Raw genomic sequence first — 27,639 nt, 5'->3', positions numbered from 1 at the left:
GTTCTCAGATCAACCGATACTCCTTTTTCAAATCGCGTAATAGGAGGAGAATCTCGAAAGTTTGAAAAATCGGATTCTAGCTTTAGGTTTTAATATTTGGAAAGATCGACTACAGTATTACGGCTGAAAACAAAGAAGCCCAAAAATGTTTCCAACGGGTCAGCTTCTTGGAATTGTTTCACCACTACTAAATTAGCTCATATACAACCCTGTGAAGTCAATCAATTTAATTTCCTTGTTACCGTATTTTCTCTAACAGAAGCTTATTTAAAGTGTCAACTTTAAGCTCAATTATCTCGATTCTTGTGAAAAATATCAACATTTTTCCAACTGATACAATATTGTGATATTATGATGCATATTATCAGTTGAAAACTTTCTGATATTTCTCACAGGAATCGAGATAATTGAGATTACAGTTACCGGCTGGAGTATATAAGACAGAATACGGTAGACATTCAAAAATTGATGCCCTATAATCAATTTGCTCTTCAATTCTCAGTCGTTCACTTATTTTGATCCATATCCTAATAAGTACATTAAGCGGCCCATACTCCGAGGGTACATTGAAAAGGGGTACATCATGCTCAAAGGGTACATTAACTCAGAGGGTACATCGTCTAAAAACGTACACCTAGGTGGTGGATCAGCATAGAGATTGGAACATCTAGGCTTATAATGCGTTGATTTACACCCTGATAGTAAAACAACTACCTAAATGTACTCCTTCAAACAATGTACCCTCTGAGTCAATGTACCCCCTAAGCAAGATGTACCCTGTTCTGATATACCCCCGGAGTATGGGCCACATTAAGCAGCAAGCTCCGCCTACTTTCTTTATCTCACAGCTTCAGAATTTCTTAGCAGTCTAAGCTTAATCTCACAAACTCCACTTTTAAAATTAGCTTGTCCTTAACCAAAAACTTTCAATTTTTCAAAAAATGTCCACTCTGAAATCCCTGAAAATTAGCTTTAAAAAGGTATAATGGCGCAGCTATACCGTACCAGAAAAAAATTACAAAAAACTCAAAAAAGAACAAGAAATCTGGGGAAAAGAAGGGATTTTATTTCAATTTCAAATCTCAATGAGCAGATGACTGTTTAAAAAAATACAGAAACCGGTCATTTTTTAGAAAAGAAAAGGCACTGGAATGGGGGACAACGGGATTCAAGTATCATTCTTACACGCATCATTTAAAGCAAGACTGGGGGAAGTGTGGGGGAGATTTTTTTCCGAATTATTTGAAAATAGGCTGAACAGGGACAATTAGAAGAGACTTTGTATGAAGAATTGGGATTTCTCGGGAAAAGAAACAAAAAGTGAAGAGCGATGCGATTCTCAAATTTATCCATTGAGCTTCTCCTCCTCTTCTTGGATCTTGTAGACAAGCTGCTGGACTTTGATGGTCTTGAAATTTGATGGCTCCTCGAAGATTTCGATGGCTTGCTCAGTTTCATGGTCATCGATGTCGCTTTCTTCGGTAGTGTAAAGCTTCTCCCGATGGTGATGCTCCGAGTCGGGCGCTACCTCGAAATAGAACGTGAGCAAAATGGAACTGTACCAAAATAGAACGAGACGCAAAATAGAACTGCGTGAAAAAGAACTGCTTTAAAATTAAACTGTCCTGAAATAGAACTGCTCTTACATAGAACCGCGTAAAATACAGTACTCCACAAAAGTTTAATTCCACCCTCAGTTTGTACTGAAACACCTATTTAGGTCAATATTCGTGAAAAGGTGTCAACATGAAAAATAAAGGTCTCCCTTCAAAACCTAAGTACGAAAAATTTGGAGCCATCAACGTGACCCGGAAAAGAGAAACCGGAAAAAATCCGAAAATCACGTTTTGGCCGATCCACAAAAGTTTAATTCGTCTCTGAAAAAGTGAGATTTTGGAAGTTTTGAAGCTCTGCGACCACCTTTTGAAGGCCTGAATTTGAAGAATTTTAAGATTCTGACCCCCATACACGGAGACCATTATACACGGTTACTGATATCCGGATTCCGGATGTCAGATATCCGGATTTCCGGATTCCGGATGTCAGATATCCGGATTTCCGGATTCCGGAATCAGGACTTCCGGATTCAAAATTCCGGATTCCGGATTAGCTTCCTGAATGAGTTAAAGTGTCCCGGGAATCTGAATATCAGGTTTCCTTGACAAACAAGCGTTTCAGAAAGTTTCTGGAAAGTTACGAAAGCTTCTGAGGTTCTGAGGGATTCTGAAGGGACCTGGAATTCTGGGAGATTCTCCTGAATCATGAGAAACGGCACAGTAGATTGCGTTCCCGAAAACAAAAAATAAGATTCTCGTGAAGAAGTTTCACAGATGAAGGCGTGATGGCAAGAACGACAATCTCGTCGGCAGGTCCAGTCAAACAGTTTTTTGTTTCGAAGAAGATGAACGGATCCGACTATCAACTCATCGTCTCGGAATTTCGCCTTTTTGGAGTAGAAACATGAATTGGTATATCGTCTTCATGCACGTTGGTGTTTTCAGAGGTCATGGTAGTTAGAACGCAATCTACTGGGCCGTTTCTCATGATCCTGGAGAATCTCCCAAAATTACAGGTCCCTTCAGAATCCCTCAGAACCTCAGAAGCCTTCGTAACTTTCCAGAAACTTTCTGAAACGCTTGTTTGTCAAGAAAACCTGATATTCAGATTCTCGGGACACTTTAACTCATTCAGAAAGCTAATCCGGAAACCGGAATCCATCATCCGGAATCCGGAACACAGAATCCGGAGTACATATTCTAAATCCACTACACACACTTCAGTAAACATAATCCAGAACCCAAAAAAACCGGAATCCGGAACTCTGAACCCGGAAATCCTGATTCCGGAATCCGGAAATCCGGATATCAGTAACCGTGTACAATGGTCTCTGTGTATATGTATGAGAATCTTAAAATTTTTCGAATTCAGGCCTTCAAAAGGTGGTCGCAAAGCTTCAAAACCTCCAAAATCTCACTTTTTCAGAGTGGAATTAAACTTTTGTGGATCGGCCAAAACGTGATTTTTGGATTTTTTCCGGTTTCTCTTTTCCGGGTCACGTTGATGGCTCCAAGCTTTTCGTACGTAGGTTTTGAAGGGAGACTTTTATTTTTCATGTCGACACCTTTTCACGAATATTGACCTAAATAGGTGTTTCAGTACAAACTGAGGGTGGAATTAAATTTTTGTGGAGTACTGTAGAACTGTTCTGAAATAAAACTGCTCTGGAATACAGTGCTCCAGAAAATGATGCTTCCACCCTCCGTGTTTACAGAAACACCTATTTAGGTCATTATTCGTGAAAAGGTGTCAACATGAAAAATAAAGGTCTCCCTTCAAAACCTACGTACTGAAAATTTGGACCCATCACCGTGACCCGGAAACAAGATACCGGAAAAAATCCAAAAATCACGTTTTGGCATATCTACAAAATGATGCTTCCACTCTGAAAAAGTGAGATTTTGGAGGTTTTCCAGCTCTGCGGCCACTTTTTGAAGGACTGAATCTGAAGAATTTTGAGTATCTGACCCCCATACACGGAGACTTTAATACAGGGTTACTGAATTCCGGATTCCGGATTTCCGTTTTCCGGATTCCCGGTTTACGGAAACTGAATTTCCGGATTCAAAATTCCGGTTTACGGTTTTCGGATTATGTGTTATGTGTCCTGAATTTTGTGCACTGTATTTCGGGATATGCGCTCCGGCTTCTGGATTCCGGAATCCGGATTTTTCGATTCCGGTTTTTCGAATCAGCTTTCTGAATGAATTTAAACGTCCCGAGAATTTGATATTCAGGTTTTCTTGACGAGCAAGAATTTCAGGAAGTTTCCTAGAAGTTACGAGAGCTTCTGAGATTCTGAGGGATTCTGAATCAACTTAGGATTTTGAAAGATTCTCCAGGATTATGAGAGACGGTCCCGGATTTCGCTCTGACTACCAAGACTTTCAAAAACGAAATTTGAGATTGTCCAGAAAAAATTTCAAAGCAGAAGGTGTGATGATATGGGCTGCAATTTTATCGGAAGGTTCGATCAAACTGAACTTCGTTTCGAATAAGATGTACAATTTGACGAACGCCTCTTCGTCGCGGAATTCTGACTTTTTGGAAAAAAAGCAGGAATCGGAGATTCGTCTTCATGATGATCTTTTTGGAGATCGTGGTAGTTAGAGCGGGATCCATCAAAGTCGTCTCTCATAATCCTGGAGAATCTTTCAAAATCCCAAGTTGATTCAGAATCCCTCAGAATCTCAGAAACTCTCATAACCACTAGAAAACTTTCTGAAATTCTTGCTCGTCAAGAAGACCTGAATATCAGATTCTCGGGACGTTTAAATTTATTCAGAAAGCAGATTCGGAAAACAGGAATTGAAAAATCCGGATTTCGGAATCCAGAATCCGGAGCGCACATTCCGAAATTCAGTACACAGAAATCAGTACACATAATACAGAATCCATAAACCGTGATCCGGAATTTTGAATCCGGAATTCAGTTTCCGGAAACCGGAAATCCGGAAAACGGAAATCCGGAATCCGGAATTCAGTAACCCTGTTAAAGTCTCCGTGTATGGGTCTTAAAGTCTCCGTGTATGGGGGTCAGATACTCAAAATTCTTCAGATTCAGGCCTTCAAAAAGTGGCCGCAGAGCTCAAAAACCTCCAAAATCTCATTTTTTCAGAGTGGAAGCATCATTTTGTGGATAGGCCAAAACGTGATTTTTGGATTTTTTCCGGTATCTCGTTTCCGGGTCACGGTGATGGGACCAATTTTTTAGTACGTAGGTTTTGAAGGGAGACCTTTATTTTTCATGTTGACACCTTTTCACGAATAATGACCTAAATAGGTGTTTCTGTAAACACGGAGGGTGGAAGCATCATTTTGTGGAGCACTGTATAACTGTTATAAAGGAAAATAAACGGAGATAAAAAGTATATTACAAAAAAAGTAAAATAAGAAAGGGTCACTCGAAAGGTAGGGTTCAGAGCAATCTCGGCGACGTCTTTTGACGTGTGATTATCCTCGAATTTGATACGTTCTGTTAGATCACACATTTTCGGTGGTTATAAGACATGATACTTTGTAACAAGTGCATGAAGGGAGCGGCCAGTGTTAAAATTAATAGGGAAAACGGATAAAAAAAACATTAAAAAACACGATATGTCGCTTGCAGCAATCACAGTTCTATTTTCCTCTTTAGCAGTTCTATTCCAGCGCAGTTCTATTCCAGAGCAGTTCTATTCCAGAACAGTTCGATTTCAGAACAGTTCTAATTCACACAGTTCTATTTCAGAACAGTTCTATTTCACGCTGTTCTAATTCAGAACAGTTCAATTTTAGAGCAGTTCTTTTTCACGCAGTTCTATTTTGCGTCTCGTTCTATTTTGGCACAGTTCTATTTTGCTCACGTTCTATTTCGATATAGCGCCCCGAGTCAGAATCAACGCCTCCAGCAAGGTAGGCATTGGTAGTTTCTTCATCAAGCAAAAAGATTTCATCCACATCTCTATCGGATTCGGAGACTTTCATGACCAACTCTTGACGACATCATTGACAATGAGCTCCTCACCAACCCTCGACTCGACAGCTTCATCTTCTGTCTTCTCTTCGACGGCATCAGGCTCCATCTTCCGGGTGAAATTCACGTACTCGTGAGAATCCTGAGTTCGCACTCGTGAGAATCCTGGGTGCCTACTTCGTCGATACGAGTAAGCATCATGTCGGCAGTCAATCCTCCAGCATGTCGGCAGTCAATCCTGTGGTTCGCAAGTTCGATAATCATATCAGTTTCTGAGACATAGCTCAAAAAACGTAATATTCAGTCATCAGTTCTAGGTTCCTATCTCCATCAGTTTCTAGTTTCTCGTACGAATTCTCATCAGTTTTGTTTAAAATTGAGAGTTTTGCTGAAACATTAGTACGTTCGGATTCGGAGCACCCTTCAATTATCAATAGTAGATTTTTTGAATTAGGTTCTCGATAGAGATTCATACATTCTACAGCAGCCATTGCAGATATCACTCTAAAAATGGTTACAAACAAAATAATGTTGAAATCATGTCTTTTTCGGTATAGGCGTTGTCTTAATTTTCCATTTTCAATTTCTTATTCTGGCAAAACACCATTTCCCGCATCTGAAGATTGTAAACGATCCAAATGTGCAATAAAAATTGGTTTACGACTCCAAATAAAATATGGTTATCTCAGGAATCCATGTAGACTTTCCGTTGATGTCCACCTGGGAAGCCTCCTGGGAAGCACACCTGGGAAACAAAACTCGCTACGCAACCGCTTTTCCACTCCGATTTTCATTAGTTTTGTTATATTTCTAGTAGCCTAGCTTGGAAACTTCTAGGCTTAAGTGGATTCAGATTCCCCGAGGCCCATCGAACGCTCACAGTAAACTCACTGAGATTCCTAGCCTACCCTTTCATAGACATCCAAATTTCAGAAACGAAGACGTCAGTTAGCCAAAACTGTATGTGACTCTGTCCTTTTTCTATGTACTCTCTCGCTAACCCCCTGTTTTTTATGCCACACCACGTACGCCGCTTCTTGTAGGCACCCTCGCCTCCACCACCGCTCTCAATCGCGTACCATCCCACCTTTACACACTCCTTCGTCCCTTCCCCTCTTGCTTCTCTACTATCACTGTCATTCATAAAACTGTCTCCTGCCAACATCTCAAAACTTTTTTTTCGGAGGACTTTTTGAAAGTGTGTTGTTGTACTTTCCAATAGTTCAATAGTAGGAAGTAAGCACTGTAGGTTCATTTGGTAAAAGAGGTTGATGAATTAAAGTAGAAGATGTAGGTTATTACGAGTCGAGGTAAGTAGGGAGTTGTTTTTTTCACAAATTTTTAGATTTCACATTTTTTGTTTGAATCCACAAAGGAATTGGTACTGACTTCTTTTCAAACCACACTCTTTGAATTGGAAATTACAGTAGCATCTACCGTAACCTCCATTCTAGTGAAAGTGCCTGCTAGTCCTCCCGTAATCTCCATCTAGGGCGGCACGGAGCCACAATTCCTTATTTGCATAGCCCCAAAAGATCACTAGCGCCAACCCTAGTCCCCTCTTCTTCACTTCTCTATCTACACCCATAACCGAGCTATTGCGCAACGTCTGCAGCGCCCTCCTCATTTCATTCCGTCTCCTCTTTTCCGACCCCTCCGCAATCGTCTTCTCTCTTCACCTCACATTTATTCATTCAGGTTCGCCACCAACTTTTGCCGTTCGCCGTCGTCTTCAAGCTTTTCAAACTCATCTTCGTCTACTGCAAGCTCGTCGTACCAACGTCAAGTTCGTCAAGGAAAAATGGTCAAGTAAGTTTTAATTTATTTTTGATTTCATTCTATCAATTAGATAGGGCCCATTCATCTATTCTCGTTTCTTTTCTACCTATCTCTTATCATCTCTGTAGGTCCTCTTTTGTTTGCATTGTGTGAGGTGGAAGTTATTTTTTTGCCACCCACTGACTCCTTTTCATCTTTTTTCTTGTCACTGGTTGTGGAGTAGCTCTTCCGATTTTCTTGTCTGAAACTGTCCTTTCCAGTACAAAACTTAAGTGATAGTTTTCGAGCTTTCCACTACCGTGATCATACTCTTTAGAATTGTAGTTTGCTGGTTGAGTCCGTAACTGGAGATTGGTTACTCTTGCGAATTTGCTCGGAATTTTCTTGCTACCAAAATATCTCTCACCCATTAGGATCCTGTCCATCTGTGTGTTTGTCGTCTTTGGTAACTTACCCTTCGTATCCTACGGAATAGCTCTCCTGTCCTTTCCTCATCGTTGTCACCAAAACTAGTGTATTCACTACAGTATCTTATACTTACTTAGCTCTCACTGACCCTGCTAATCTCTCTGGTGAACACCCAAATTGATCCAAAAACGGCAGACAGCTGCATTGCGCAATTGCACCCTTCATCCGCCTTGCTTTTTCCAAACACCTGCCAATGTTATGATCTGTACAACTTGAGGAGTGTATTGGTAGTAATTGGCCTTTGTCTTCTGACTAATTGAAAGGGAGGGAGATAGATGGAGAAGTCTAAATTTAGTCTAAATTAGTCTAATAGTCTAAATTTTTTATTTCTCACAACTCTTTAAATTGACAAGACTTGAAAATGAACCGGCTTCGCCGACATAACTAACTTGCCAGATGGCGTGGTAGATCAGTTAACCGATAAAAACAATCTAACAAACATCCATGAGATTTATGATTGTTTACGATTGGTTAAAGTGCGGTATGCCTTTTTATGATGTGTTCACTACTGTTCGAAAAAAGAGCTTACTTAAGAACATTTCGAACTCGATTGGAGGCAGTCGCAACTGGATTAAAAAATGGCCTTGACTCCCAAATAATTTTGGATTTCAGTAATACAGAAGTGGTGTACAGTTTGCTTTTAAATCGATCAGAATTTGTAAATGAGATTGTTTCCAACGATCAAGACTTTTTGAAAGTTCTATTAGTTTTTGTCTTATTACTTCCTTTTAGTTGATTTCATTCACCAAAAATGTAGTCCAAATTTTTTTAGTGTTGTCATTTTTCCGTGTTCTTCATTTTGACTTGTTAGAAATAGAAATTGATGAAACGATAGAAAACTTTTTGGGATTTGATAATCAAGTGGGAAACACCAATTTCAATCAACAGAAGATTCCTATGCATATATCGAAATTTTCAGAGCACCAAGAAGAAACTCTTCATGCCAAGTTGAGAAGATCTCCCGCCCAGTCAGAGAATGTGCCAAGAAACCAGGAGAGCAAGCTGAAGAAGCCGATGAGAAGGTAAGTTGAAACATCCACAGCACTTCACCATACTAAGTGTTCAAAAATAACACATTATTTGAAATCGCCAGAGAAACCATGATGTGAAAATTGTTTAGAAAAACATGGCCAACTCCAGTGGATAATGTCAATAGAACATTTTTTTTATTCGGTGAAAAATATTCAAACTTTTGCTAAAATATGTTTTATACGTAGACAGCGAAATCGAGAGTATCGTATCATTTAAATTAACAGAACGGTCAAATTTTTTCAATCATTTTTTTTTATTTTCCTAAAATTTAGAATAGCAACTTCCAAGAAAACAGTGAAAAATATGATTCAAAACAGAAATTATACAATTTCCGTTTTCAGGTCGAGAGAAAGACAAAATATTCAAGAGAATATGCGCAACCAAAGGAGACCAAGGCCAACAAAGATGAGCTTAACTGCTATAAGCTCTTTCCCAGAAAGAACTCGAAAACCTTCAACATGATGAATCTCATAGAAATGGGAAAATTTGTAAGTGAAATCAGAAAAGCAAAATAGATGTGTTCTAAAAAATAAAATATAATTTGATGGCTAATATGTTTTCGAATGTATTCGTACATTGGACCATCTATATTGTCTGAAAAAATTTCGATGAGATAACAAATTAAATTGGCCAAAACTAAATTTGTTTCTGTTTCCAGGAAGAGAAAGCGCTTGAGGGAATTAAGATGGTCAAGCAAGTCGCCGGGAGAGCAGTCGACGTCGTGGTCATCTCGACCGGGGTCGCTCTTCAATGGGCATACGCCATTTTTGTAAGTTTTGCTTTATTTCTCCAAGATTTCTTTTTCATTCCACGGAAAAGATATGTCTACATTTAACAAAATTCAATTCTCTTATTTCAAGCATTTTGCTAAATAAGAAGATGTTTTCAAAAATAATGCTTTTGAAAAGTCGTAAAAAAACATTCGGTGAGATAATTCTTCAAATAGTATATATTCAAATATAAATAAAATACACAACTTTGGGAATAATTTTTCTCGATTTTTACTTTTGTTTCTTTGATTTCGTCTCCTTAGGGAAATTGGAAACATCAACGCGTACTTAAGAAATAGCCTCCATTTTCAGTTTTTGAACATATTTCAGGCCCTTCAAGTGAGAATGAAGTCACTCCCAGGCGACAGGCCCTTGATTCGGATGCCAACCGGTTAGTTTGTGCTACGAAAGAAAGTTGATAAATAAATAGAAATTTAAGATGAAGAGCTCATGAATGGTTCGGTCCGGCTCGCCAGGAAACGAATGGAGTACTGGACATGTCGCCATATGGAACAAATGGAATACTGCGAAGATGCATTAGACTTTTCCACGGTGCAACGGATCAAAGCAGAAAAAAGGTAATTTTTTCATTCAAATCAGCTAAGAAAAACCAAATCATATTTATAACTAATGCATTTCTCCAAAATATTACCTTTTTGTTTGAAAATGTTCAATTTTTCGTTGGTTTTTGTCTTTTTTTCCGAATAAGCTTTCGAATGAATTTCTTGAATATTAAGAAAAAATTTCTTATTCAAAAGCGACTGACGGGACAAAAAGGAAATATCCAAGGAAACGTAATTTCTAATTTCCCGATTTGAAGTAATTTTTTTGTAAATTCAATTTTCATTCAATTTCATTCAATTCAATTTTCCCAGATTCAATTTTTTCAGAATCGAAAGTATCATCAATGCCGGCTTTCGTTCGCAGACGCTTGCTGCCGAAGATTCTCGGATCCTTCTCCAAATGTAAGCAAACGAAAACATTTTTCTCAAAACTTACACATTTTTACAGAACCGATGATGTCCGAATGTTTGTCGATAGTGGGATCGAAGATCCATTCAAGAAGATGACCGACGGAATGTACCATGAGCACATTAAGGAGAACGTTGTAGATGAAAATGAGAAAGATCTGGTCGCCGATCATCGTAAGTTGAATCGATTTTCAGAAGAGGTGAGTTAAATCATTTTCCACTTTTTCTGAAAAATGTTTCTTTCAGTTTGATTGCAAGTGCACCAATGGCTGTACCAAGGATTGCCCGTGTGCAATTATGAACAAAGCCTTCTACGAGGGAGCAATTGTGAGTTTCACAAATGAACAAAAAATCATGTGTTTGAAAGAAGAAAAAAACAGTCATATTTTTTCAGCATGACCCGGAGTTCATCCGCCACTACGGGTGCAGCGAATCGTAAGTTTCTTCAAACTGATTTGACAATATCATGAAAAAATAATTGTTCAGTTGCAACTGCAAAGGAAAGTGCAAAAAAGCGTTTCCGAAGCCACCAGCAAATTCCACTGAAATCGTTTTCCACCACCGGACAGCGAAAGGTTTTGCGCTCGTCGCGAAACAATTTTTCGCACCAGGTAAATGATTTTCCGAGGTTTTGTTATCAAATCGACAATCTGTTTAGTTTATGGATAGGAATACGTTAGTAGTGATAAAGATAGGATCACTTTCCAGATAAAAAATTTTGTAAAATCTGTAATTATTTAGCAGAACGTCTCAGAAACGTCTCTTTTTTGCGCAAACTTTATTTTTTTTATTTTGGAGTTCAAATGAGGACTTAAAATACTATCAGTCTCAACAAACTTATTTACAGGCGAGCCAGTGGCAGAGATGAGAGGAGAGTATTGCCGCACCAATACTGCTCCCAAACTCGATCAGTATATTATCGACATCACGACAAACGACATCGAAGAGATTTATAAAGCCTACTTCCAGCACAATCGCCAATCACCTGATGGAGTGGGCGCACTCAGCCCGGATTATGAAGAAGCTCTCAAAGTGAATTATAATAACCAAAACAACCTAATCTTGAAAAAACTTTCAGGCCGTGATCAAGTCGGGAATCAGTCTCAACCCGAGAAATAAGAGCTCCGAGGGCAGATTCGCGTCGTCCTCTTGCCTCGGGAACACAAAAGTGAATTTGTAAGTTTTTGAAATAATAAACTGACCAATAGATTCATATTTTTCAGTGTTCACGAACGTGGAGTGAGCCCCACCAACGCTCGGGTCATTTTCACCGCCACGATGCCAATATTCCCGACGCAGGAGGTGACATGGTTCTACAGCGATCAGTATATATGGGAACAGCTCCGCAACGTCTGTCTGTGCGGAGAGCTATGTTGCGTTACCAACGTGAAACTGTTCCCATTCATCACTGATGCCCAGGTTAGTTTTATTTTCACTTTATTCATCAGTAGAACTGCTGATTTCAAATCACACTTTAATATTGTTTTTTCAGCTGTTGAAATTCCACAAAACTATTTATGAATCCCAGTTGGAGCAGTTCCTCGAGAACACCAAGTAAGACCAAGTCAAGTGATTCTCCCTGAAGCTGTTTTTTTGGACCAGTCTCTTTTTCTTAATAATTTTTCTTCATCTATTTCTTCTTTGTTGTTTTCTAACTAAGTTGTCTGTTTTTACATTGTTTTGTTTTTTTTCTAGATTTTTTTTGTAATTTCATAATAATCTGATTTTGACCAAATTCCTTTTACTCATCCCTCCCCCTTCCTTTCATGCCAATATTAGATTCTAAAATTTTCCAATTTACCATTTTCAATTTTTACTCATTTTCTAACTTCCGATGACGCACCTATCTTTCCAACTCTTTTTTCGGGATCTCAACTTTCTCATTTCACTTTCTATTTTTCAAATCTCATTCAACGGCTTTTGCTTCAATGATTTTTCACAATAAAATCAAAAAGTTTTCCCTAATTTTTTTTCAATGTTTCTTTCTTTACAAAATGTTATCAAACATTTAGATACCTTTCTCTCATTTAACGCTCTAACTTTATCTAAACACATTTTTCAGATTTATAGCAATGAACAGAAGACAGACTGCACAGGCAACAAACACCGCGAGCTTGGAGGCAAAAAAAAGAGAAAAACTCGAACAACGGGAGAAGGAGAAGAAAAAACAAGCGATGAGTCTTGTAAGTGAAACATTTTTTGAATTTTTTAATTTTCCAGGGGTCCAGCTTGTCGTTTCAATCCGATAATGTAACTTTTCTTTCAGGCTGTTTCTGAAGAAGGAGAGTTTCAACAAAAAAAAAGATATCGCCAAAGGTAAACCAGTTATTGCACATGGTTTTGAAAAGTGATAAAGTTCAGGAACCCCAGTCATGTCTTTCAAAGGTGAGATAGTTGGAAAGAGAGCCCTGAAGATTGGATGCCGAGCAATATTCTTTAAAACTCATCGACCAAGACCAAGCGTTGATTGAGTTTTTGAAGACCGCTAATTTTCTGGCCAAGAACCTTCTCTGCCCATTTGCGGTAAGCACTTTTCCAAGCTCATGGTACATTCAACATTATCGATTTACAGACCGCCTTCGACAGAGTTGTTTTCATCAACCCTCTGAAGTATGGAAACGTGGGCCGTTTTTTGAGCCACAGCTGTCGTCCAAACCTGGAGATGATGCGTTAAGATTTTCAGTTGTCGAAGGGTTTCGGTATACATTGCGTTTTCAGCATTTTCCAAGGAGGAGTGAGCCCGGGACACATGCGCATAGTGTTCATCGCAAACTGCAACATTAAAGCTGGAGAGAACCTCAGCTTTGATTACGGTGAGGACTATGTTGAAAACCACATCGAAAATTGTATGTGTCCGGAGGTGTGCATGAAGAAAAACATGAAGGAATTGAAAATGAATACGGTGGGAGCTCAACGCGCTGTTCGAAATCAGACTCAGGAAACTTCGACGATGGGAAAGCTCAGATCGTTCTTCCGTTCTTCCAAAAATCGTTTCTCTCATTTTCTCAAGTTCCAAGACCTATTCTCATCAACTCTTGCACAAGTATTCCCGCACGATTCTGAAAGTCCTGGTTCAAAATTACGCCTCATATAGTTTTTAGGCCATGCGAAATCCATTAATTTCAAAATGGATGTTGATTTTGATTTGTGTATTTTTGATCAACGTGCGTTTTTTTTTGCTCATCGCTGTACGTTTGATACTCAGCCAACGAAAAAAAAGCCTCAAACTCTTGTTGGCTGGGACGCTTTTTTGACCATGTCTTTTGGAACCCTGTTCCTCTCTCCTCAATCGATAATCTCCCTTTTTTCCAGGTATTGTTTTGGTTCAAAAAACTGGAGCTATGAAAGCAAAACTCTGATGGCATTAGCCGAAAGTCTCGCAACAACACTTACCGTAACCTACTATTATTTTGATTCTCCAAATTTATTCTCTCAATTTTCGTGCGTTTTCCGTTAATTTTTTCACTATCAAAAATTGTTGTTGCCCTACTTTTTGGGAGAAAACGACAGAAAAATCGACGAAAAGCATTGAAAAACCGAGAAAAAAATACGGAAATTAAATAACTTTTAGGTTACGGTAGTTAACTTTTGGCCTTGGCCACCAGCGTTTCTTTTCCACAGCTCCGATTTTTTTTTGAATATTAGAATAATAATTCCTATTTAATTTATTGTTGACTACTTCACAGCATTTCTTATCATAATATTCTCCACACTTTACTAACTTCACGTTTCAAATATTACCCCAATAAGTTTTTCAATCTAGCAAAATTTCCCCCATAAAATATTCATTTTCTATGAAACTCTAAAAACAAATTCGTATATTTCATTTTTTAGCAAATCAAATCCCCCAAACCATTTCCATTGCCACTGGTTTCTACCCCATGTTGCCCCTCCATGCCTTTAATCGTGTTCTCACCTTCCCCTGTTCTCTTGTGAATTTGAATTTCTTGTCAATTTTTTTGCAATCGAATAACTTATAATAATTTCAAACTTGTGTTCTTGTAAGAGTTTCAAAATTTTATTTTTCGAAGCCAATTTACTGAGGAAAACAATAATATTTTGAATAGAAAATTTATCAGGAATCAATTGTAAACCATATTCAAATGCATGCGGTAAAGTAATTGAAAACAGAAGGTTTGTGAGGAAGTTTGTGGATGATGACTAGCCTATGATTGGGTAAAACAATGATTGAAAATCTGATGCCAGGTGGACGAAGATGCGGGTTGAAAAGAAAGGAAAAATGAAAATAAGGAAAAAAGGAGAGAGAATTGATATGAGGAAAGGAGAAATTTGGAAACTGAAAAGCAGTTTGAAAGAAAATATGTGGAAAACCATGTGGGACAGAGAGTTTGAGATTCTTGGTTTGGAAGTTTTCAGAAGAGGTAAGAGAAAAGAAATTTGGAAAATAAAGAACATGAAATTATGCAGGGGATACAGTAGACAAGAGCATTGGTCCACATGGCAATCAGATTGATTTGGTTACTGCGGAGAGTTCTTCTGCTATAGTTTGAAGTGAGATACGGGTAATAATACATGATGGACCAGGTAAGTAAATCTTCAGGAGGGGATCGGAACGGTTTACCAAAGTAAAGCTGGTATGAGAACAACACGAGAAGTAAGGAGTGTTTTTTGAAAGTTTTTGGAAGGTCAAAAGGGGAAAAATACAGAAAAAGCTTAAGTGGATCAAAGGATGACACTAAAATTATTCAGCGGTTTGCAAGAGATGGGCTTGATGGTGATGAGCAAGATCGTTAAGAAGATTCACATGAGATGAAAGTTCAATCTGAAAATAGAGGCTCGATTTCATAGACACTTGTTGATCGGTCAGCTTACCCCTTGCTGTGAAAATCCAGGCTCATCTCCCCACATCATGTCTTTTTTGGTCTTCATGATTGTTTTGTACTCATTGACACGAACTTTTTTCCCATCAATCACGCACGTTCTCTTTGGACGCGGTCTATATCGGTAATCTGGATGTTGTTCCATGTGCAACTTGCTCAACCTTGACTGCTCCTCGTAGTATGGTTGTTTTTCGGCATTACTCATTCCTTTCCAGCGAGATCCTGTAAAATGAGCAATTTGTAAAACTTATTTTTAGCCTAGGCTTGATGATCTCTCTATTTTCGTCGCTTACCAAGAATTTTCGAAATGTTGCTGTTGTGCATATCCGGATAAGCCTTCAAGATTTTCCGTCTCTCGTCACGAGCCCATACCATGAATGCATTCATTGGTCTCTTGATATGATTTGGTGATTTAGCTTGTGGTCGTGGGGTAGCAACTTCGCTGGTCACGGACTGATTTCCTGGAGTGCTTTTACCACTGGAATCTGGTGAGCAATTGTTAAACAATTGACCTGTAAAAACTTTTTGTTAAATGGAGTACTGTAGCTAAATCATTCACCATCACTTCCATAGTTGGTTCCAAGGGAGTACGGTAGCCGGAACCCAGCAAGAGAATTTTCTGAAACCGATGTTGGTGATGGGGTGTCTTTTGATAAGTTCAATGGAGTTTCAGCTTTTTCCACTGGTTGTTGCTGCTGTTGCTGAAGATTTGCATTTGCAGCAGCAAGCTTTGCAGTGAGACTTTTTTGGAGCATTGAAATATTGTTGGCAAGTGTATTTGGCAAGTGACCAGCAATTGTGGCATTCAAAACTGGATTGTTCAATAGAGCATCGTAATTCAATCCACCTAAATTTTTTTGTAATTCCGAAATTTTGAAATCCTAAGTTTAACTCACCATTGAAAAGAAGTGGAATATGTTTAGAAGCTTGGATCATATTTGCAATTATCATTTGGTTCTGCTGATGCTGGTGTTGCTGATGTTGTATAAACTCATGTTGCCGCAGGAGCATTTCAGAATCAAAGTTTCCGGCGTGGAGCATCTGAATTCACAATAAATATAAAGAGAAACAAAAATAGTCGATGAGTTGAGACAAAGAGAAAAATGAAACAATTTTTCATCGGCCGTCGCTTGTCTGTCCAAAAAGTGGGCGGAGCTTTCGAAATTGTTACAAGGTTAATGGACACTTGAAAAATCTAAAAGAATTGCCGACTAAAATTTGTTGATAACCTTGCAAGCGGTAGCGTGGTCATTACTCAAAAAGTATTATAAGTGTCGAAAAAAGTGTAGAAAATCGAGAACGCGCGTTGATCTGATCCAATAGTGAGCGGGACACATGAAAAGAAGGCGGCAACTTCACGCTGCTTGTATTACATAACATAACACGTACTTAGACAATGTTGACTTATCGCTTGGAAGGTGTTCCACCACCACCGTCCCAAAAAGTAAGGAATGAAGAAAAAAGGAGAGAAGGAGGAGGGTCGACTTACCGGGCTCATGTCGTTGTCGTCAGGATCCTCTTTTAATTCGTCTTTAACCGGGCTCTCGTCGCTTGTTAACCTCTCTTTTATGGATGTCAACTGAAAAATAACCGAGATTTCGTCAAAATCTGTCGCACGAGTTTTTTCTTAAAATACCTGTCGAATGACGTCCGATAGAAGATCCTGTTTTTGGTCTTGCGTACCTACCGAGTTAATAACCTCCCTAAAATACCGATCATCATTACGCATCTGCCAAAAAAACTTTGATTACCTTAAATGGTTTCCGTCGATTAGCACAGAACACCCGTGTTCCGTTTGAGCAAGTATGTCGGGAAAATCACAGACTCCGGTTGTCGCAGAGGTGCTGAAACCAGGACAAACATGTTTGCGATCGAAGTAGTTTGTAAAAGTACATTTGTTTTATCATCAACGAATGGCGGTCGTTTTACAAAAATGCAGGGGCGCCAAAAATAGTCAGGTTATCAGTAAAAGAGTTGACGTTGCTTTTTTGTTTCATAACCCCCAGATGCTTCACAAAATACACAAACAAAAAATTTGTCTTTCTCATTCTTATTTCTGCGTAAACTCATAAAAATTGAAGGTTGAGTGTGAAATGAGCACAACAATGCTAATTCCAGGTTTCACAAACGATTTCTTTGTATTTTGCTCTGTTTGTCATGAGAAAATAATAAGTGACACTTTGAAATTTAGCGAAGTTGACACAAATTCTCTAGTTGCAGGAAGTATTTAAGTATTTGGCTATCACAAAAAACATGTAGCATAATAAAATGAAACTGAGATTCTTTATAGGCATTACTAATGGAACTTCTCGTTATCAGTGACGCTGACCTGGTACGGAGCTTCACCGGCCAGTGTGTCTAGGAGGAATCAGACAAGTGCAAGGATTCTTACAGTTCGACACCCCTAATTTCCAAATTCGCTTCCGTTTTTGGAAAATAAAATATCCCCTTTTCTCTCATCAGTCATCTTCTTTCACTCGTCACTCACTGTGGCCTTTCTTTTATACTTTATTGGCTACTACTGCCCACTCCTTCTCTTCTTCTTCTGTTATTGCAATTTCAGCTGTCACCGAATCATTCTATTCTACTAGTTTGACAGTGAAAAGAAGAAGAAAAGTAGTCTAATGTCAAGCTGCCAAACCGAATTAAAAAATTCGGTCGGGATACAAGAAGCAAGGTATTTTTGTTCTGTCTAAAGAATATGAACGAGAAGAGCAATCCAAAAGAAAGGCCACAGGAAAATTGCTTCAACTTGGGTAAAGTTCTATCCTAGAATGCTGCTAAGAAAAACGGAAAAGAGAAAAAGGCAGTAAATCAAGGCACTGTATTCGTCAGCTCGCTGTCACCAAAGAACAATGGCATCGTCCACTGTGTCTCCTCCTTCTCTTGTCAAGTCGGCCATAACAAAAACGGACGGCCCCAAGGGCGTCTATTCTTCTTCACAGGTGGAACAGAAAGTAGCAAATTTAGATCGGAAAAAAAAGAAAATTTTCGAAATGAAAGTTAGAAAAAGGAGAACGTATTTTTAACAGACCGTTCGGTTATAATGTTTTTGTAATAGGTTCCATAAGGCGGAATTCAAAATAACTGATTAGGAAATTTTTGGAGGAAATCAAAATTCTGTACTGTTTTTTCTTTCTTTCCGTTTCTTTTCATTTTTCAGAAAATCAAAACATAATAATAATAAACCGATAAGAGAGAACATTGTTGTTTTGAGCGAACGCCTAGTAAAACAGTTGAATCTTTCTCAAAACGGAAGAATGACGTGCTTTTGTGTGTATCAAGTTGGAACGTTTGCAGGCTAATGATAGCGAATGCCGAGGTTTGTTTAAAACTTTTTGGTTACTTTTGCAACTAACCCGAAACTGTAGATCGCGAGATGGGAATAAGCGAGCACACTCATTTGTTTGCGAATAGTGTGGGAAGTGATGATAGTGATAGGGAGGAGCGGTAAAATTCAAAACTCCACGGGGTAATGTTATCATCTTGACCTCAATTTTCCATACTCTCAAAAAATTTCAAATCGGAACAATGCATTCCCGTTTTTGCAACACTTGTCAACTGTCGTATTTGGTGATAACATGACCAACTCACCTTGTATGGTCGGATATGGTACTGGAGCTAGACTTGATCGAGTCGTCATGGGGTGAAACAGCTGGGTTCGGGGTGTCGTCCATCTGAAAACAAAATGGGAATAATGGCGAATGTGTGAATATGGTGGAATTTGAGACAAAAGGATTGGAGAGAAAGAAAAAAGAGCCTGTTTAAGGAAGAAGAAGGCGGGCACAACAGGACTCTCAAAGAATTGGATACAGCTCCTTCGACGGGGCGGGCGACCATAAGAAGCCGTGTCTTCTTCGTCGTGCTAATTGTGAGACGGATATGTAGAAGAATGCTAGACTCGGGAAGACGAGGTTTCTTTTATTCTTTTCTACTCAGTTCTTGTTATTATTATTATTCTTCTTTTATGACAATCAAATTCAGGGGCTCATATTTTTCTTTCACCCTTCCTTTGCTCCAACTCTTCTTTCCTTGGATCCGGGGAGCGAGCTTGCTCGTAAATAAGTTCACACCTCCTATATAGTACAAGATAGTTAGTTTTAATGTCAGCTAATGAAGGTAGTTGTCCTACGATTCAAAGTTATTCAATTCATCAACCTACTCATTATCATACATTATAACAATTCCCCCGTTTTGTGAATTCATCTAGATCTAAATATCCGGTCCACCGAGCAAGTTAGAGAAAAAGGAGAAGAAGAAAGGATAGGTGATGATGAAGGTTGCAAAAGATTGAGTCAATGTTATCAGGAAGGGGATGGATTGAAATTCGATACGATGAAGAATCGAAGAATCGAAGAATATAGGAACACTCTTAGTGGTTCGGAACGTTTTCGAGAATTCAAATGTACAATGAAATGGAGCAGGATGTTTGAATACTGGGGAAGCTTTTCGTCTGCCTAGTTTGTAAAGCTCCGCCCACACGCCACTCTCCGAAGGACTCTAACGCTTTTGTCCACCCCGAGAGTCATCCCTACCTCAGGTCCCGTTACGACAAGAGGAGGAGTCAGAGACATAATGGCGGTTATGGAAGAAGAGAGCAAGATGAGGAGGGGAGCCATTGGTATACGGTAGAATGTCAAAACACTCAGAAGTCTGGAGAGAAGGATGCATTTTGGAGCTAAAATAACAATAGGACAGTTCCTCACAAAGAAGCTCTACCGTTTAGGTATTACATAATGTGCGGGAGAAACGCGTTCCCTAATTATAATGTACCCCCTCTCCCGCTAATTCGCGCTTCTTTGGTTTTGCTTTCCGGTAGGTTGCTCTAAAAGGATATCTGTCAGTCCTAATTAGCAGATGGTTACCGCATTTTGCATTCTACCGAAATGTAAAGAGGGGAAAAACCCGAAAAAAATAACTCAAAAAAAATCTAAACTCACATGATCCGGAATGATAATAGTTGGGGTGAGTGATTGAGCCAGCATTGTGTCCTCCTCGTTTTCTTCCTGACTGTTATTCTCGGCCACTTCTTTTGCCAACTTTTTTGCGTTTTCAGTTAATTTCGTTGGATTCGCTTTTCTTCTACGGCTCATGCTGCAAAAACAAAAGAGATATAAAAAAGAAATTGTTTTGTAGGATTTAGCTTTTTGGAAAAGTGAGTAAATGAGGTGGCGTGGCATGGGGAGAAAAGTTTTAATGGGGCGAGATTGAAAAAGGGTGAGAAAACGAGAAAAGAGATAGGTCATAACTTTTCTCCTACCCGAATTACATGCATATACTCACACACAATGCAAATATTCACTCGAAACATGAGCATTAATGAGGGGGGACCCTTTTCTAAGTCTCCTTAGGATCAGCTGAACTGAGGTATAGTGGTAGTGTGGGCCCCCCTCCTCTTGGTGTCTTATAATGCGTTGTTAAGAAGGAAAATCCACAAGAAAGCACCTGGAGACAAAATGTGCCATCACCGGAAATGAGCCCATCAACGCCGAAACAGGAAATGTTATGCTTTCTAATCACTTTTGTGCAGTGTTATTCACATTTACCACTTATTATTCTGATGGAAGACGTTAGCGAAACGGAAATTTGTCATTTCAAAGAAGACACGACTCTTGGATAATCGGAAAAAATTGTGAATTGTACATACGTGTGTTACATGCACATCAATCTTCAATAGCGAAATATAGGAAAGGGAAGAGGGAAGAATCAAGAAAAATGCACGTCTCCAAGATGGTCTCTAGGAAAGAGGGGAAGACACCACCTGTGATCCAAAATTCATATAATCGTTTCGTGTAACTCTCTCATTAGAAATGAAGGAACCCTCTTACTAAATTCACACAGATGTTGCTATCACAAATTCAAATAATTGCATGAAAATTGGTGTTGAAGGCTGGCACAAGCACAATTATGATGATCTGTGTCGAGAATAACCAAAAGAAATGATGCCCTCCTCCCGAATCTTCACATTCATCACTACCGTATACCTGTGTCCACCGGATGTCTCAATATGCGTTTATTCATGAGGCCTACACACGCGAACCATCATGAATGTGTCTTTAGAATATAAGTTAGAGAGAATTGACAATATCGCGTTTTGTGGATTCTCGATATGATAGAGGTGATAATGAATAATACATGCCACCGCTTCTAGTTACTCATTGAAATATTGTTTTCGAAAACGGACCCGTCTAGAGATACGATTACAGATTTTTAGATGCTTCACTCTCTCTCAAGCCAACTTTTCCTCTCCAATTCAATTCTCAGAATGGTCATACAGTTCCTTTGTACTGGTCAAGACGCGGGGAAAACTAGCCGACATGCACAAAAAAGCAATCTATGACTAATCGATTTGCAACAATGCCCTCTACCACGCACCTAATTTGTCGTCTTTTCTTCTCGAAAAAGCTGAGAAAATGGTTTTTTGTGGGAAAATTGGAAAATGGGAAAATGCCCTTGTTTGGAGGAGACGGCTGATCAATGGAAACGGATGATTGTCGCTATTGATACCTGGAGCATGGGAACTTTTACAACTTTTGAGGACTCTCTACAATAAAAGCTTCAATTACACCTACGATGTCGGTATAATGGTATCAAATTCCCAACAAATCTGAATTAAATAAACTTTCGTATCGAGGGAGGAAGAAGTAAAGGAGAAAAGACGGGGTTAAGAATAAAAGACGTCGGACACTAGAGCCGATTATAGTCTTGAGATCTACCAGCTCAGAAAGTTCTTTTCATGTAAGCAATAAGTATGCCATTCTTAGTTCCAAAATGTGTTGTTGTCTGATAGCCTCTCCTCCAAAGGTGTAAAATGTTTGATAGTGCGAACAAAAATCGTGTAATCGTGCGATGAACAAGTGATGGCAGGTGGCTCCCCTCCCTCTCAAAGAGGTCAGTTTTTTTTCAAAGGTACTCTCTTTCTCGCAACAATCTTCTTCTGTTCAATATTCCATGGGGTTGGGATGCGAGCGGTGTAACATTGAAAATCAGAGGTTCCTTGTCTTCTTCCAAGAAAAAAAGATGCAACAATCGACAAACATATTGCTCTGGTGCATTGTTCCAAGACACGAGCCCATGAGGTGTGGGGTTTTTGTTCGCGATGTGAAAATTGTTTTCAAAACGAAAAACGGATAGGAAAAAGTGATAGTAGTAGTACAAAGCAGGGTTCAATGGATGTTAGACTTCATGCAAATTTGACTCCATTTTCTCAAGAAGTTCTTCACACTTCACTTACCATTAATTTTAGCAGACAATAGATTATCAGTTTTGCGGTTTCAACAGGTGACAGGATCTGAATTGATGATAGGACACGATGAACACCTAATTGAAAATTGCTTTGTTCTGGGAGGATATTCGGAGTGTCTCTTTTTCTCAATCCCCACTCCGCGATGGGACAACTGGCGCGGTCCCCTCTGTTAGGGGCGCGGCAACATTTTTCGAAACAAACGGTGCTCCTGTTTCCATCATTCTCTCTATCTTTTCTCGATGTCACACTTTTGAGAATGTCGGGAGAGGATGGCGAACCTCGGATACAATGGTTGCACTAAGAAGCAACCGAAGAAAAAAACATTGTTGATGAGTGGTTAGGACTGCGGCAGATGTTTGATGGTGATATATTACAAAGTTCTGGTTTCGCGAGATAAATGATATTGTTGCGTTACGTAACCCAATCAAAAAAACGCGACAACTTCCGGAGTAGTATCAAATCAGTTGGTGGTGTAGAGAAAAAAGTGCAAGTTTATAACGCTATCAGTATAGCTTGAGCAAAACTTCTATGGAGCTGCATGAACATTTTCAGAAACGATAATCAAGATAGCTGGAACAATTGTAGTTAACCTCAAGTTTTCAAGTATTACTGTAGAATTTCAAACTCTTCGAGAGATACTATAAAAATATTGTTCTAATAGAGCAACATAAAAAAAATTGATTATTAACCTGGACTTCCTGTCGGTAATTTAAAAAAAAATTTGATTTTTAAATGTATAACATTGAAAACAAATTGAACAGGGATGTTCCAAATGACCTTTTTGGAGTATTCGAAAATTTCAAGTTTCAAAGTTTTGGAGTTTCAGAATTTGAGAATATTCCAACTTCAAATGTTTCGGAATTTCGGATTCATTGGAATATTCCGATTTTCAAAATTTTGGAATTCCTCATTCTTAAAGGGCAAAGTATCAATAAATAATTTTTATAAGAACGACAAACATATTTTGGCACCGGAAAAAAACTATTAACAGTCATTCTACTCGAAATCCGCGGTGAAACTATTGGTTTGCGTTTATGACATACCGTTGTCAGAAAAATTGGAAACATTAAATAAAAGTTTCTAAATATTCCGATACGAATTTCTTTCCAAAAATGATAAAATTTTCTGAATTTTTAAAATTTTCTGAATTATTTTTCCGATTTTGAAATACATTCATTAGACAGTTTTGCATCTCTGTGAATACTTTTCTCATGTCTTTCACTATAAAAATATAAAAACCTCATCGATCACACTGTATTCGATCACACTGTAATCTGCATTCACATGTCAGCTCACTCGAAACAAAACATTGCATCTATTGACGTTTCCCAGTTTTTATGTTCCAACATATCCCAGACAAGGATTCAAAAGAAATAATTGACATTTCCATATATATTATTATGCTCGGAGCAAACAGAGAGAAGCAACGGATCATTCATCATCTGGAGCAATTATCTCTTACAGTCTGTCAAGCATGCATGAATATTTGATAAGGTGAAGTATAGAACTAGGGGAGGATATACATAACACAAAAGATTGTAAAGAAGAAAAAACAATTATTTATGGAATAGAAGACTGTGTCAATGGAAGAAGAAGAAGAAGACACATGATGATAAACTCGGAGGAGTTAGCTCAAGGATATTAAAGGGATCAGGAGCGGTGACGGGTGTATATGCCGATTTGGCCCACTATTATTATGATCAACAACGGGGGAAACGGAGCGAAATGTGGCACCATGGAAGAAGATAAAGGAAGAGAGGACTAGACAAAAGCCGATTGTATTATTACTACTACGAAATCTTAAATCGTGATGTTGCACCAAAACGCAATCGGATTTAAGGTCTCGTCCGAGCAGAATACTTTGATTTCAGTACTATCAAAACAGAAAACTTGACAGAACTAGTACAACTTGTTCTTATTTTTTAACACAACTCGGTAGGATTCCCAATTGAATAGGGAGCCGGTAACTAGGGACTAGTTTTTGTTCCCACTTACCACTACAAAGCCATTCGGGAGGTCGGTTGGTACTGATCCAGCAGTATTTGTGATGGGGAGAGTGCAATAGATTTTTGTTTTCTGGAAGTATAAACGTAGTTTCAAAGGAATAATGAATAAGTAAAGAATGGGAAAGAAAAAGAAAATTCAGAAAAAGATTCCAATAAGAAAAGAATGAAAAGAAAAGGATATAGAAACTGGGAGAAACTTTCGAATAGGCGATTATTCCAAGTTCAACTCGAATCAATTATTCAGAAGATTCACACGCGTACTGAATGAATTGTGAAATATGAAGAAGGAGCACGGAACAAAGATATTGCACGGATATCAGAAATTCTTTAGGAATGGTCTCACGGTTTGTCCTTTTTGAGGACAAGAAAAGAAGTAGAAGAGAAGAGTAAAATGAAAAAAAAAACAGTCGAAAAAAATGGGACTGAGAGGTGAAAAGGGTAATACAGTACTTACAGGAACAACAGTTTTGAGGACAAACAGAAGTTTATAGGAGAAGGTAGGAGACTGGTTGAGGTGAAACAGGAGAAGAAGCTTTTGATGGAAATTTTAAAAAAGAAGAAAAAGAAAACTAATTGGTATCAACTGGTCACCTGTTTCAGACTGACCCCCTAGTTGATGCCCAAGAACTTTGAACTAATGGAAAAAGCAGGAAACATTTGGGGGACAGACTGTAAGTGCTTGTCTAGGTGAGAGAAAGGAAAGGGGACCAATGGGAGAACTGGTATCAGACAAGTGTTTCAAGATGGTCGTGTTCCATCACAATAGGGGCCAGCCAGTAGGGAAAAAGTGACCACCACCAGCAACAACACCTGAAAACAAAACTGACCACGCAATTTGTTTGTCCTCTGAATAGTCTCACAATAAGTTACACACTGTGCCCTCTTCTCAACGAAAGTGGGTGTTGTTGAACATGGAATTGTAGGGGGACGAAAAACGATGAGGACAGAGGGGACCCGCAGCGCTTCTTCAAAACTGGATGTGTTTGACCAATGGCGCAAAAGTTTTGGGAAACGAATCGGGCCGAAATGGTAATAGGTCGAGAACCACTTGCAACAATTCCATAACGTTTCGTTTTAATTCAACACAATGCACCTACTCAACCTCGTTTTCGACAGCACCGCCGATGATGATGATGATTCGGGAAATGCGTTTAACATGAACTAAGAGGGCATTGAAATAAAATTGACGGAAACAATCGCAGGTTACGGTAGCACCTGGAACTGTAAGAAATGCGTGGTATGCTCCGCTATGGTACTTTACGATAGATCTTTAGCTTAATATTGGAAAAAAAATCGAAATTCAAAAATATCAAAATGAAATTAACCAGAATAGCATTTAAATAAAAATTCCAATATCTCAATATTGAATTAGTCAGAAAAATATTTTTAAAAGTTCTCCTAATCTATATCAAAAATGAAAGATTCGTCTGAAAATAATTTTCTGAAACTTCCACATTTCCTCTAATTGAAGCCCATCCAAACCGTTCACTTTGAGCTCAATTATGTCAATTGCTGTGAAAGATATAAAAATTTTTGAACTGACAAACTTTTTGTAATAATATGATAAATACTTTATCAGTCGACGATTTATTTACATCAGATACAGTAATCTAATTGAGCAAAAAGAATAGTTTGGGCGCGCTTCTTTAGACCCAATACGGTAAATTCTATGTTTCCGGCGAACATTTTCACCGGCAATAACTCGACAGTTCTAATTTTTGAAATTACAGTAACCCAAAAGTAATGCATCTAGCCGAATCAAATAGATGAAAGAGTTCTGAGCTAAACAAATAATAAGACTCAGGATGTTAGCAGAACTAAAATAAGAAGTTAGTTGGCGGAAAATACAGTAACCTGTCCGATGCATAGGTTTTCTCAACAGATTTAATCCGATGCATTAGATGGCTCGAAAAATTGACAATGTTAACAATTGGATGAACTTCAAAAGCAGAAACTACAGTAACCCAATAAGGTCCGAACGGAGTATATGTATTTTGTAGGTTGCGTTCGGAGTCTAGTTCGAGAAGTCTGGGTACTGTAGAAAGGCGAAAACCATCAGCGGAATGAAGTTTCAGCCTAGATATCCTGGCAGCCACACCCATAGGTAGACATTGTATGTATGTAGATCCGAAAAATCCATGCTTGTTCATTTGCCTCCCACCGGTTAATCTATTTCTTTTTTTTCGTCTGAGAAAGGCCGGCTTTGCTTTCTTTTGCCTGCTTTTCCCCCCTTCGTCTTAAATTTTTGACGCCCATTGTACCCGTGTTACGCAAAAGCGGATGACCATTGCGGCAAATGCATACAAACATAGGAGATAGTGTCAAAATAATTTGCGATTTGCCTTTTTGCCTTCCCCCACTTTTTTCCTCAATTCTCCCTCATTCATCGTCTTTATTATTGACAGTCGGAACCTGTTTGATTTGATTTGCCACTGGTCACTACCGTACGGATGGCATATAACTGTATGAGGAGATGACGATTAGCGCGGATGGAATGAAAGACAAAAAACAGATTGGAGGAGGAGGAATATAGAAGAGGTGGGTTGGGTACCCGATGGTACCCGTGCGGCACTCCAAAAAAATGGTGGCCGACAGAGAAGAATTGGAAGAACTTGCTTCTCCTTTTCTACCTATCCTGAATTGGCAGCTGGTGGCGCAATAGATGGCAAGAAGTCTCTTATGAATCCGAATGCCAATATAGACAATAGATTAATTGAGACTTCAAAATACCGCTTCATCTTATCTGTTCCATCAGTCTTTTTTTTATTGGGCAAAGTATAGTGGTTGTAAGCCGTGAAAGATTTTCGAAATTTTCTAGGGGACCAAAAATAAAAGAGGGACTTGTTAGTATATAATTTTAGAATTGGTCAAACATAAAAAAATATCAGAAGTGTTAGAATCGGGTGGTCTATTTAGAGGTTTACAACACGAAACAAGAGGTCGAGGGACAGTACTCGAGAACGGAAACATTAAAATTGGATACTTTCGTTGAAACACATAAAGGAAGAAAGTGA

At 38.7% G+C, this 27,639-nt stretch overlaps 4 protein-coding genes across 4 annotated transcripts; 2 read left to right on the top strand and 2 right to left on the bottom strand.

The window, feature by feature from the left end:
- Window positions 1-1,345: 1,345 nt before the first annotated feature.
- On the bottom strand, window positions 1,346-6,677 carry CBG27748 (the record flags this gene model as incomplete). Its single annotated transcript, XM_045239752.1, has 3 exons — window positions 1,346-1,524; window positions 4,268-4,278; window positions 6,610-6,677. The coding sequence occupies 3 exons, from the start codon at window positions 6,675-6,677 to the stop codon at window positions 1,346-1,348; spliced, it is 258 nt and encodes an 85-aa protein (XP_045099587.1).
- A 636-nt stretch (window positions 6,678-7,313) lies between these two features.
- On the top strand, window positions 7,314-12,090 carry CBG14723 (the record flags this gene model as incomplete). Its single annotated transcript, XM_002644680.2, has 15 exons — window positions 7,314-7,321; window positions 8,679-8,781; window positions 9,133-9,279; window positions 9,450-9,560; window positions 9,892-9,952; window positions 10,001-10,139; window positions 10,452-10,526; window positions 10,573-10,732; window positions 10,779-10,859; window positions 10,927-10,967; window positions 11,019-11,143; window positions 11,380-11,564; window positions 11,611-11,708; window positions 11,756-11,951; window positions 12,025-12,090. The coding sequence occupies 15 exons, from the start codon at window positions 7,314-7,316 to the stop codon at window positions 12,088-12,090; spliced, it is 1,596 nt and encodes a 531-aa protein (XP_002644726.2).
- A 514-nt stretch (window positions 12,091-12,604) lies between these two features.
- CBG14722 lies at window positions 12,605-13,206 on the top strand (the record flags this gene model as incomplete). Its single annotated transcript, XM_045239751.1, has 4 exons — window positions 12,605-12,715; window positions 12,799-12,848; window positions 12,947-13,055; window positions 13,105-13,206. The coding sequence occupies 4 exons, from the start codon at window positions 12,605-12,607 to the stop codon at window positions 13,204-13,206; spliced, it is 372 nt and encodes a 123-aa protein (XP_045095497.1).
- Window positions 13,207-15,234: 2,028 nt separating this feature from the next.
- Cbr-egl-13 lies at window positions 15,235-20,466 on the bottom strand (the record flags this gene model as incomplete). The annotated part of the gene is made up of 10 exons (XM_002644678.1): window positions 15,235-15,315; window positions 15,366-15,595; window positions 15,667-15,885; window positions 15,933-16,220; window positions 16,270-16,414; window positions 16,863-16,952; window positions 17,010-17,076; window positions 17,125-17,217; window positions 18,968-19,050; window positions 20,314-20,466. 10 exons carry the CDS (start codon window positions 20,464-20,466, stop codon window positions 15,235-15,237), a joined length of 1,449 nt encoding a protein of 482 aa, XP_002644724.1.
- Window positions 20,467-27,639: the final 7,173 nt, after the last annotated feature.

The sequence above is a fragment of the Caenorhabditis briggsae genome (assembly GCF_000004555.2).
Source record: "Caenorhabditis briggsae complete genome, chrX, whole genome shotgun sequence".
NCBI classification, from domain to species: domain Eukaryota; kingdom Metazoa; phylum Nematoda; class Chromadorea; order Rhabditida; family Rhabditidae; genus Caenorhabditis; species Caenorhabditis briggsae.
This window is presented reverse-complemented; position numbering and strand designations above follow the sequence as displayed.